At 62.9% G+C, this 12,289-nt stretch overlaps 2 protein-coding genes across 2 annotated transcripts; both read left to right on the top strand.

Moving 5' to 3' along the window:
* Window positions 1–7: 7 nt before the first annotated feature.
* Window positions 8–8,046, top strand: ECE2 (endothelin converting enzyme 2). Its single transcript, XM_058811985.1, has 19 exons — window positions 8–49; window positions 1,697–1,783; window positions 2,151–2,295; window positions 2,474–2,689; window positions 2,764–2,888; window positions 3,028–3,174; window positions 3,251–3,316; window positions 3,488–3,676; window positions 4,051–4,193; window positions 4,310–4,424; window positions 4,673–4,783; window positions 4,978–5,076; window positions 5,164–5,241; window positions 5,426–5,529; window positions 5,807–5,917; window positions 6,212–6,279; window positions 6,930–7,120; window positions 7,201–7,296; window positions 7,421–8,046. Exons 1-19 carry the CDS (start codon window positions 8–10, stop codon window positions 7,595–7,597), a joined length of 2,310 nt encoding a protein of 769 aa, XP_058667968.1. The 3' UTR covers window positions 7,598–8,046.
* A 558-nt stretch (window positions 8,047–8,604) lies between these two features.
* LOC131562663 (mitochondrial ubiquitin ligase activator of nfkb 1-A-like) lies at window positions 8,605–12,014 on the top strand. The gene is made up of 5 exons (XM_058812489.1): window positions 8,605–8,685; window positions 9,156–9,293; window positions 9,522–9,609; window positions 9,690–9,810; window positions 10,559–12,014. Exons 1-5 carry the CDS (start codon window positions 8,605–8,607, stop codon window positions 11,256–11,258), a joined length of 1,128 nt encoding a protein of 375 aa, XP_058668472.1. The 3' UTR covers window positions 11,259–12,014.
* Window positions 12,015–12,289: the final 275 nt, after the last annotated feature.

Below are 12,289 nucleotides of genomic sequence, written 5' to 3'. Positions count from 1 at the left end.
GCCCGGGATGGCCAGGATGAACGTGGCCCTACAGGAGCTTGGACACGCCGTGAGTGCCCGGGGCAGCGGCGCGGCGGGGAGGAGGGCAAGAGGAGGGGGGGACGGGGGACACCGGCGGGGGGCTCGGCGAGGGGAACAGGAGGGGGTCGGGGCACAGGAGAGCCCCGGGGCTGGAGAACTCAAGCAGCTGCCAGGGCTGCGGGCGCTTCGGGAACCAGAGGGAGGGAGGGAGGGAGGGGGGGACTGGTGGATTACGGGGGGCGGCGAGAGCCTATGGGATGCAGGGGCTGCGTGGTGCCGGGGCTAAGGGAACTCAGCGGCCAGAGGGTCCCTGTCCCCCACGGTGGAGGAAGGACCCCCTCCAAATCCCTGCCTGGGGTTGGACAGAGAACTGGGGTGGTTCATTCAGGCATGGCCCCATAAACCCCACTCCACCGAGTACAGTAATGCTGCTCATAGGGTGAACCCCAAGACAGCACCTCTGGAGGGGGCAGGGGGCCCTGTCCCCATGGGTCTCAGCCCTACAGAGGGGGTAGGAGGAGCCCCAGAAATAGGCTCCTGCCTTGAGGATGCCACAGAAGATGCTAGGGAGGGGGTGCTGGCTATTGCCCAGGATGGGGACCACCCAGGAGCAGAAAGGAGCACGTTGAGGAGAGCTGGGGCGGTGGGGGGGCTAGGCTGGCCAAGCTCCTTCAGGATGCTGAGCAATCCTTCCTAATGCCAGCACCTTCCAGGAGCCCAACTCAGCGGGGGCTCCTGCCATCTCCTGCCAATCCCACCCTCCTGCTGCAGCCCTTGGCGATGCCCCCTCCCTATCCCAGCAGTGTGGCAGTGGGCAGAGCTGGGCATGAGGCACTCTCCTTGCTTTCCCCCCTGCCCATCATCCATCCCACCCCAGCTCCTTCCTGACCCATAACAGCAGCCCTGCAGGCTGGGCATTCACTTTAGTCTGCAGCACAGACTGGAGGGTGAGCTGCAACCCACCCAGGCGTTAGCTCTGAAGCCTAAGGATAGCTCACAACCAGCGGCATTGCTGACTCTCTTCCACCAAAACCTCCAGCATTTTCTTCTAGCATATCCCCCCCTCCAATGCTGCTGGCTCAACTCCACCACCTCCCTCTTGGCTGAGTCCTCAGCAGCCCTCACGGCTGGATTTGTGCAAGCTGCCTGGCAAGGCCAGGAGTAAGGGGGACCCTGCCCCGCTGGCTGGTACACACTGCAGTGCCCCTTCTCCCCTTGCATGCTCTGTCCTGCATCCTGGTCACCCCCGGAGCTATGATGGGGCTGGAAGCACTTCCAGATGTTTCAGACCTGTGCACATCTGCATGGAAAGTTCCAGTCAGGGGAGGAGGAGTGAGACAGCAGCACTAGGAAACCGTTGCTTGGTGACGGGGACCATATCTCCGTGGCGATGTGTCACCTGTTGGCAGGGCTGATGCCATGGCTATGCAAAGGGATGCTCCGGTGACGGCCCCCAGGTCCTTCATTAGCAGCTCTCCCCGTGCTCTCCAGGGCCACGCAGGGCTGGGGACAACCTCTGGGGGAGGCCCAGGCACACTGCGGGGGTCAGGGCCTGCCTCAGCCCGGCTGTGTACTCACTGAGCAGGCACTGGGCCCTGCCATAAGAGCCAGAGGGTGTGGCAGGGCGGGGAGCAGCCCCCACGCCCCTGCACCAGCCCGCTCCCTCCCTCAGCAGATGCCCAACTACAAGCGTGCCACGCTGCAGGACGAGGAGGGGCCAGAGCCAGCGGGGGATGGCAGCACCTCTCCCGACAGCGTGGAGGTGAGCTGTGCCCCGGCTCCTCCATCCTCCCCCTCTCCATCCCCTCTAGCCCCCATCCTCACCCCAGGGCCTGCCTGCAGCCAAGTGGGCACTGGGAGCAGGGTTAGGAGCCAAGCCAGACACGGCTGTCCCCAGGGATGTGCTGGGAGTCAGCCAAAATGCGGCACAGAGCGTGCCTGGTCCTTCCTTGTGGCTTGGGGGCGCTGCCAGCACCCACCACCGGCTCGCCAGGGCTGGTGGGCAGCGATGCCCTGGTCCCCACGTCCTCATGCAGCCCCGCCAGGCACTGGGGAGTGGCGGGAGGGAAGGGGGGCAGTGATGCTCGGCCCCCCACGGTGCGATGGCAGGTCCTGCTCCTCCTGCCCAGGTGGGGTTCCGGAAGGGGCCGGGGACGCTGCTGAGCCGCCTGGCCTCTCGCAGCCAGCTGGAGCTGGTGCTCTGCGCCGTCGCCGTCTCCCTGGCCCTGCTGCTCAGCGTCGCCGTCGTCACTCTGGCCATTCAGTACCGCAGAGGTAGGGAGACATGGCAGCTGTGTCCCCACACCCGGGAGGACGAGGAGTGATGGGTCAGCCCAGGGTACCTGCTCCAGGTGCTCTGCCCATCCTGGGGTACAGACAGGGCTTGGCCCCGCTCCGTGCCTCGGTTTCCCCCAGTACACTCGCCCAGCCCCAGGCATGCCTTCCCTGCCAGATCCCTCTCACAGCACGTGCCTGACGGATGCCTGTGTCCGGGTGGCCAGCAAGATCCTGGAGGCCCTGGATACAGAGATGGACCCGTGCCAGGACTTCTACCAGTACTCGTGTGGGGGCTGGATTAAGAGGAACCCGCTGCCCAACGGGCGCTCCAAGTGGAGCACCTTCAACAGCATCTGGGACCAGAACCAGGCAATCATGAAGCATCTCCTAGGTGGGCACCAAGGGGTTGCAGACACCAAGGGGGTGACCTCTGTGTCACTGGGGCTGACCCACAGCCTCCCGCAGAAAACACCACCTTCAACTCCAGCAGCGAGGCAGAGCGGAAGACGCAGCGGTACTACCTGTCCTGCCTCAAGGAGCAGAGGATAGAGGAGCTGGGCTCCCAGCCCCTTATGGAGCTCATCGACAAGGTGGGCACACACCCACACGTGAGCTGAGCTGACAGGGCTCGGCCTAGCACACCTGCTTAGCTCTTCACGTAACCAGGGAGGGAGTAACCTTGGGATGCACCCCATCCCTCCCTGAGGTACCAGCTCTGTCTGCTGGCAGATCGGGGGATGGAACATCACTGGCTCCTGGAACCAAACCAGCTTCATGGAGGTCCTCAAGAGCGTGTCAGGCACATACCGGGCAACCCCCTTCTTCACGGTGTATGTGGGTGCAGACTCCAAGAGCTCCAACAGCAACATCATCCAGGTTGGCACCTTGGCCCCCAGGGGTGGCAGACACCAGGGCACACCAGAATGTCTATGCTGCCCCTCTCTCCCCACAGGTGGACCAGTCGGGGCTCTTCCTCCCATCCCGGGATTACTATCTGAACAAGACTGCCAACGAGAGGGTGAGGTGGCTGCTGGGCATGCTGCCAACAGTAATCAGGGCAAACCCGTGGCACTGCGGTGCCAGCAGCACTGGGATACACCTGGCATCTCCATCCTGCCTGTTGGGTGCCCACCCCAGGGAGGTAGGATGAGCTGTGCTTGGCACTGAGGCGGGGCCTGGGGTTCCACAGGTTCTGGCAGCATACCTGGACTACATGGTGGAGCTGGGCACACTGCTGGGGGGCACCCCGGAGCCCACCCGCCTCCAGATGCAGCAGGTGCTGGACTTTGAAACCCAGCTGGCCAACATCACCGTGCCCCAGGCTGAGCGGCGAGACGACGAGAAGATCTACCACAAGATGAGCATCGCCGAGCTGCAGGTGGGCATGGCCCAGAGCAGCCTGGGGACACCCTTCTGGGACACATGGGACTTGTCCAGAGGGCACCAAGAGGTCTGTGACCATTGCTGTCCTGACTCTGGGACACCCTGGGCAGCCACATTTGCTATGGGACATGCACTGGATGTCCATCCCCCTAGTTGTTACCATTTGGGGGAAGCTGCCACCTCATATTGTAGGGTCCAGGGGTCCTCTCCTTGTTCTGCAGCATTAAGAGCATTAAGGGTGCAGAGAAGGATCTGGAGTGGTGAGGGACTTTGGGTCTTTCCCAGAAAACACAGTTCCTGCCCCAGGAATTGAGCATGCTGAGCAGGATGAAGCATAGCCCTGGTGCCACATTCCTGTGTCCCCTCCAGGTGCTGGCCCCTGCCATTGACTGGCTGGATTACCTTTCCTACGCCCTGGCCCCCCTGGAGTTGGCAGACACGGAGCCTGTGGTAGTGTATGGGGACACCTACCTTCAGCAGGTCTCTGAGCTCATCAATGACACTGACAGGAGGTGAGGTTCCTCCATATCCCTGGCTGTGGCCCCCATGGCAGAGACACATTTTGGGCTCATCAGTGTCTTGAAGTCATAGACTGTGGTGAGCTGAAGCATCTTCTCCACCCCTGCAGCATCCTGAACAACTACCTGATCTGGAACCTGGTGCAGAAGACGGCCTCCAGCCTGGACCAGCGCTTCGAGACAGCCCAGGAGAGGCTGCTGGAGACACTCTATGGCACCAGGAAGGTAACGGAGGGCCCTGGGATCAGGCCCCTCCACACTCAGCCTGGAAGCAGCCAGGACCTCCTCTGTCCTTCAGATGCCCTTGGCATGCTAAGACCTGGATGCTTCAGCGGGAACCCACAATTATCTTTTGGGATGGGGGTTTTGCTGCTGCCTATCTCCCCTCTGATGAGGCAGAGCCAGGCTGAGTGAAGGCAGGAGAGCAGAGGAGTGGGCTGAGGGTTTCACTGACCTTCATCTCGCTCCCACAGTCCTGCACACCCCGCTGGCAAACCTGCATCTCCAACACGGATGACACACTGGGCTTTGCGCTGGGCTCCCTCTTCGTCAAAGCCACCTTTGACCGGGACAGCAAGGCCATAGTGAGAATACTTCTGTCCCCATCCCCTCCCTCCCCATCACCATCCATGAGAATCCCAATTCCACCCAAGCCCAGGGCTGGAAGGCAGGGAGCTGGAAAATGAGATCTCTTGCCCTGGGGAGGTTGTACCCTGTCCACCCTGTCCCCACTGAGGCATTGTGGGGGTAGGGGGCCCTCATTCCCTCCCTTCCCCAGGCTGAGGAGATGATCAGCGAGATCCGTGCAGCCTTCGAGGTATCCTTGGACCAGCTGGACTGGATGGACGAGAAGACCAGGCAGGCTGCAAAGGAGAAGGTGACCCCAGGGAGGGAAGTGGATGGGAAACCCTACCCTATCCATACAAGCTCTCCAATCTCACTTCTGGGGCCTCTCCCCATACAGGCGGATGCCATCTATGACATGATTGGCTTCCCTGACTTCATTCTGGACAACAAGGAGCTGGATGATGTCTATGATGGGGTAGGGGGCACCTTGGCTTGGGGGGGAGAAGCTTGGTCATGCCAAACTTGGGGGGGGGGCCACTGTCGAGCAATGTCCCCATTTGGGACATTGTGCAAAGCCACCCAAGTACTGAGTTCATCCTGGCCAGGGTGTGGGGAACCACCCCAGTGGACCTGTCCTCATCCCTCCTCTTCCTCACCAGTACGAGGTCTCTGAGGACTCCTTCTTCCAGAACATGCTCAACTTCTACAACTTCTCTGCCAAAGTGATGGCTGACCAGCTCCGGAAACCCCCCAACCGCGACCAGTAAGGGGTGGGCTTGGGGGGGAGGAGGGGAGGATGGGACCCTGGGTGCCTGGATGGTGCTGTTCAGTGGGGAGGAGGTCACCCTCGTGGTTAGCACAGCACAGTAGGTCACCTGTGGTAGCACAGGTCACCTGTGGTAGCTGTAGCTTATCCCCAGCAAGGTCCTTGGTAAAAATGTCAGCCTTGGGCAGGGCCCTGTGGTGGGCAGTGGCACAGGAGGGGGCTGGGGTGAGAGGGACACACCCCTGCCTGTGCCCTGTCCCACCTCCCTGCCCAGGTGGAGCATGACCCCACAGACTGTCAATGCCTATTACCTGCCCACCAAGAATGGGATCGTCTTTCCTGCTGGGATCCTCCAGGCTCCCTTCTACGCCCGCAACCACCCCAAGTGAGTCTGGCATGGGGGGCACCTCCTGGAGCCAGGGGTTGGATCGGGGCCAGCATGCCACAGAGTCCCCCCACAGTGACAAATAAAAGCCCTGAAGGGCTTGATTGTCTCTCAAGGCTTAACATGCTGCAGCCTGCGTCCCCTTGGGGCCAGCAGTGTCCCCAGCAGAAGTGATCCCCAGCTGGGTCCCAGCTGGAGCAGAGTGTCACTGGGTGCCCAGACAGAGATGGGGTGGCTGCAATGGCGTCATTAACACATCTTGTACTTACCTGTTTCTTTCCCATGGCCCCACAGAGCCCTTAATTTCGGTGGCATCGGCGTGGTGATGGGGCATGAGCTGACCCATGCATTTGATGACCAAGGTGAGAGCCCACAGACAGCACCAGCCCCTAACCCTGTCACCTTCCTGTCCCCCCCCAGCCCCTGCCCCTGGCATGGGGAAGAGGTGCCCTGGGAGCACAGGGGTCCTGCTTTGCCATCCATTGCATCATGTGTGCTCGTGCCCCCCTGGCCACCCCCTTCTATCGTCCTGTCTCCCCAGGTGGCACCTGCCGATACCTTCCCCCGGCTTCTCTGTGCAGCTTTCGCTTCATCCGCTTGGTGAGGACACAGTGTCTGCAGCCCCAGCCCCCTCCTCATCCTCCTCCCTCCCGGGCGTGGGATGGGTCCCTCTTGCATCCACTCTGCTTTGCACCTTCACTACAGCCTCGGAGTCCACATGGGGTCAATGAGAGAATTTGGGATTACGGATCTGGGCTGGGTTAGTGAGAATGCACTGGGGGATGCCTGGGGACCCAAGTGCATGGCTGAGCCCCAGGCAGAGCCTGCCCACAGCAGGGGCTGGGGGATACCATCCCCCCTGGGCATGGGCCCAAGGTGCCAGGTCCCCCTGGCATCCCCCGGTGCCCATTCCCCCACCACGCCCCATTCTGCTTCGGGACCCCTGCAGCAGAGGGGCTGCAGTGGGACGGCTCCCCCTAGTCCCACCCCAACCCACGGCTCGGTCCTGCAGGACGGGAATATGACAAAGAGGGAAACCTGCGGCCGTGGTGGCAGAACTCCTCCCTGGAGGCCTTCAAGAACCGGACGGCGTGCATGACGGAGCAGTACGGCCGCTACACCGTCCACAGCGAGAAGGTGAACGGGCGGCAGACCCTGGGCGAGAATATCGCCGACAACGGCGGGCTCAAGGCAGCCTACAACGTGAGTGCCGCCATCCGGAGGGGACACGAACCCCGTGCCTGTCTGTCCCTTCGCGGAGCTTCAGGCCGGCTCTCCCGCAGGCTTACAAGTCCTGGCTGCAGAAGAACGGGGAGGAGAAGCGCCTGCCCGCCCTGGGGCTCACCAACCACCAGCTCTTCTTCGTGGGCTTTGCGCAGGTAGGGCGGAGCAGGATGATGGGCTTCCCGTACCTCCCGGGCTGCTCGGAGCCACCCCGCAGCTCCCCATCCCGCACCGGGAGGTGCTCGGTGCCCATCCCTGAGGCTGCTCCCGCTCCGCCAGGTGTGGTGCTCCGTCCGGACGCCCGAGAGCTCCCACGAAGGGCTGGTGACCGACCCGCACAGCCCCGACAAGTACCGTGTCATCGGCACCCTCAGCAACTCCCGGGACTTTGTGGAACACTTCGGCTGCCCCCTGGGCTCCCCCATGAACCCCGGCAAGCACTGTGAGGTGTGGTAGGGACGGGGAGGGTGCCGGGGGCAGAGGGACTATACTCTGCTGTGCTCCCCCTCCCCAAACCTCAGTGGCTGTCGGAGCTGGCCACGGGCAGAGCGCAGTGCCCTTCCTGTGCTCACACCGCACAACCCCTCCGCACCCTCCCCGGCACACACGGCCCCGCACCAGGCACCCACCGCAGCCCCATCCATGGCTTGGGGCTGGACACGGCCGGCAGAGAGGCTGTGGCACCCCCAAAACGCAGTTCTGCCCCCCAGCCTTGATGTGCTTGAGTCGGGCACAGCTCAGTGGCCCCTGCGCTGCGTCCCCCCCTCAGGCGGGTAGGTCAAAGGGGTCCCGGGGAAAGCATTAGAGCCACGATCCCCCTGCTCCTGCCCCCCAGCCTGCCGGAGATGGAGGCTGGGGGCCACCCGGCTCCGCGCTTCCCTTGTCCCCTCCCAGTCCAGCTTGGCTTCCCCATCCACCTCTGCTGGGACCAGCGGGCGGCAGCGGGGACTCTGGTGCCTTCAGCTGTGGGTGGCTGTCGCCGAGTTTATTTAACGATTAAAAGCAGTTTCCACTTACTCCAGCAGCTCCGGGTCGTTGGCGGTGCCGGGGCGGGGGGAGAGGGGGATCCGGGCCGCTGTGGGGGGCGGCTGCAGGGCTGGGCACACGTGGGCGGTGAGACACGCCGAGGGAGGGGAGCGGGGGCGGCGTGTCTGGGGGGACATTCCCCGAGTGAGGGAAGCGAGGTGGGGAAGAACACTGCAAAGCTGGTGGGGACGAGTCAGAGCCAAGGGAGTTCCCTGCCTGCCCCGAGCCTTCACTCCGAGCTCCCGGGCCCCGGCCCGGCCGGTCCCGCCCCGCACAGCGCGGCCCCAGCCCCATGCCGGGGTGTCCCGAGCTCCCGGTACCGGTACCCCGCGGGACGCCTCGGCTGCGGACAGAGCCGCTCGCAAAGGCTGCGGGGAGTTGTGGTTCTGCCTGCGGACGACGCAGAGTACGACAGGAGCTGTAGTTCAGCGTGAGGAATGCTGGGAGAGGCAGTTCGGTCACGGCAGGGCCGCCGCCTCACCGCGAGGGCTGGACTACATTTCCCAGCAGGAAGCGCGGTAGGGCCAGGGTCCGGGCCTCGGGCGCCTCGGGGGTACGGGGGCATCGGGGGCGGCGGGGCCGGGCCGGGACCGAGCCGAGGGCTGGGCCGGGACAGATCGGGGGGCCAGACCCGGGTGGGAGCCTGGGCCAGGCCCAGGGCTGGGTCACGGGCGCTGGGCCTCGGCCCGATCCCGGATGTGGGACTGGGCCCCGGTTGGGCCCAGGATGCAGGGCCGAGCCGAGTACCGGGCACCTGTGGGTGCTGGAGGTGAACTGCCCCCTCTGGGACCGTGCGCAGGCTTGGCTCTGGGGCGGCAGAGCATGGGGACAGGGGTGGAGGAGCATCTCTGCCTTGGGGTTGGGGACAACAAGACAAAGCGCTGCCTTGGGGACAGGGATCCAGGGATGTTGTCTTCAGAGCAGGGGCACTGGGATGTCCCTGTCATGGGTGACACAGCCCCATTCCCCAGACATGTTCACCTTGCAGGCGTTGTCACCCAAGCCTGGCACCATGGACAAACACATCACTCCAGGGGAGCTGCTGTGTCTGGGCTCCAGCCTCGCCTTCTCTGGCCTCTTCTACTACCTGTACAGGAGGAAATCCAGAGTCGTGGCACGCATACAGGTAGCCCTGTCTCTTAGATGCTCTTTCCCAACCAGTGTCTCTTCCCTACTGCCCTCCACGCTTTGATTTAGGTGCACACACTCATGCCTGCAGCCTGCTCCATCCTCTGGTGACCTCATGACATGCAGATCTGAGCAGGCTGCAGGCCAGAGGTCTCCACAGCACCATTCTTGGCCTGCTCACTGCCCTGTCCCTGCCCACGCTCACACTCAGTCCATGCTCTTCCAGGAGGCCCCAAAGCTCCAGGTCGATGACAATTTGCCAGCCCTGGTGTCTGCAGCTGAGGGGCGGTGCCTGCCTTATGTTGCCCTGGAAGGTAAGGACACCCTGTGGCCCTGCATCAGGGACAAGGGCCAGGATCTCCTGTTTTGGCCGTGACACATCCCTTGTCCTTAGGCATAGTGCTGCCAGCCCAGGCTGCACTGACCAGCCACTACCATGAGGGGCTGCTGGGCGTGATCCAGAAACTGCAGCTGAAGGAGCATCGGCTGATCTGGAACAGCTTGGCCCGGAGCTGGTGAGTGATGGGAAGGGGCTGCAGGAGGGGGCTTGCAGCAGTGAGTCCAGACCCCATTATCTGGGGCCACATGGCAGAAAATAACTTAGTTAAAGACTTTAGTCCCTCTGCTTAGCTCAGCACCAAGAGCTCAGAGCTTCTCTGTGTTGTGGCCAGCAGGAGCAGGGCAGTGATCATCCCCTGGTACTCAGCACTGGTGAGGCCACACCTTGAGTCCTGTGTCCAGTTCACTCAACTCAGGAAGGCCATTGAGCTGCTGGAGCAGGTCCAGAGAAGGGCAGCAGAGCTGGTGAAGGGCTGGAACACATGTCTGATGAGAAGCAGCTGAGGGAGCTGGGAATGTTTAGCCTGGAGGAAACTCTGGGGTTGCCTTATTGCTCTCTCCAGCGCCCTGAAAGGAGGCTGTAGCCAGGTGGGGATCAGCCTCGTCTCCCAGGCAACCAGTGACAAAGCAAGAGGAAATGGCCTCAAGCTATGCCAGGGGAAGTTTTGGTTAGAGATTAGGAAGAACTTTACATGGAGGATGATTAGACATTGGAATGAGCTGTCCAGGGAGCAGGAGGTTTCACCACCAGGGAGGCGGTGGAGTTGACATCCTCGGAGGTGTTTAAGGAAAGACTGGACATGGCATTTAGTGCCATGCTCTAGCTGACAGGCTGATATTCAGTCATGGGTTGAAGATGATGATCTCAGAGGTCAGCCTGACTGATGCTGTGATTCTCCACACCCCAACCCTCCGTGCTTGCAGGAGCGAGAGCGAGCGGGTGCTCTCGGAGCAGATCTACACCGTCCCCTTCCTGCTGGCCTCGCCGGGCCCTGAGGCAGCCACGCAGGTGAGTGTGGACAGCCCACTGCAAGCCGTGTGCCTGCCCCTGGAGATGGTGTACGAGCGGTTCCAGCAGCCGTCCCACGGCTTCCGCGACCTGCTGGGCCAGTACCTGATCGGGGAGAAGCCCAAGGGCATCCTGGAGACGGAGGAGATGCTGCGGGTGGGGGCCGGGCTGACGGGCATCGGGGAGCTGTCCCTGCAGCCCGACGGCTCCCTGCACCTGCAGCCACCGGCCCAGGGAGGCGAGTTTTTCCTCTGCCTGGGGGACTGGCAGACGGTGCTGGCGGAGCTGGAGTCGGCCAGCGGGCTCTGGAAAGGGGCAGCGCTGCTGTGCGCGGCCGCGGGGCTGGCCGTGCTCCTGCACGCCCTGTGCCGCGCCTACCGCCGCTCCCGGCCCGGGCAGCGGCCGGAGGAGGACAAGGAGCTGGATGGGGAGGAGGGCAGCGACCGAGCACCCGAGGACTCGTGCGTGGTGTGCCTGTCGCGGCCCCGTGAGTGCGTCCTGCTGGGCTGCGGCCACATCTGCTGCTGCTTCCGCTGCTTCCAAGCCCTGCCCACCCGCCTCTGCCCCATCTGCCGGGGACCCATTGACCGCGTGGTGCCCCTCTACCAGGCCTGAGAGCACCTGGGGGTGCCCAGGGAGGGGCAGCATGAACCGGGCCAAGCCTGGAGCCTGCAGAAATCCCAGCTGTCTCCTCCTATGCAGCTGTGCAATTCCTTTTGGGAGGGAGGGGTCTCGGTGTGCCCTTCAGTCTGTTTTGGGGAGGAGGGGAATTACAGCCTCCTCATCCTCCCTTTGTCTGCCAGAAGGCCCCCCCTAAACGTGGAAGCTTGGGGAAAATCTACACAATGCCTAAGCTGAGGAGCTGAGACCCCAACCCCACACTGGGGCACTACTTTGGCTGCCAGCTATTGGACTTGTGTCTCTTTCTGAGCCATGACCTCCCAAAAGCCACGCAGGACTTCTCCCTTGTGGTTTTTTCCCAGTGTGTGGATTTATGGGGATGATTATTAGGGCAAGCCAGGGCTGCTGGGGCACAGCAGGCACAGTGGAGTGGCAGAGACCCAAACCCCCCTGACCCACTGCAGTGTTATACCATTGTGCCACTTTTGTCCTGCCACCCCAGTCCGTGTGCCTACAGCTACTGCCCAGATGACACTGGGGACACCCAGGGGCTGGCAGTGATGAGTCCCGTTGCCAGCTGCTCTGTCACCAAGATGGGGGGTGTGTCCCTCTGTGCCCTCTGTGCCTCTCTGCAGGGAGCACAGCTTTAGGGTGCCACAGAGCCTGCCCTCGTGTCCAGTCCCGCTGCACCCGGCTTTCCTGCTGAGCTCCTGGCCAGGACTGGGTGTGGGAATGGCTTGCAGTGGTGTGTGAGTGATAAAGCCAAGGAGCTGAGCTTGGCCTCCCCTCTTCCTTTGCGCCGTTCAGCTGGGGGCTGGGTGAGTGCTGGGAGCCAAGGCTGTCCCCTTGCAGGGGTGGGCACCACTGCCTCCCCTCCTTCCTCATCCAGGGAGCTGGCCCAGGTTTACAATGGAGCCCAGGTGCATCTCCTCCAGATGCAGCCCTGGGTGGGGGGTGGCAGGACACACAGGACCGTTGCCAAGGTGATTGTGCTCCTCGGGTCTCCATGGCAACTGCTCCCCTGG

Source organism: Ammospiza caudacuta, chromosome 11 (assembly GCF_027887145.1).
Source record: "Ammospiza caudacuta isolate bAmmCau1 chromosome 11, bAmmCau1.pri, whole genome shotgun sequence".
Lineage (NCBI taxonomy): Eukaryota > Metazoa > Chordata > Aves > Passeriformes > Passerellidae > Ammospiza > Ammospiza caudacuta.
This window is presented reverse-complemented; position numbering and strand designations above follow the sequence as displayed.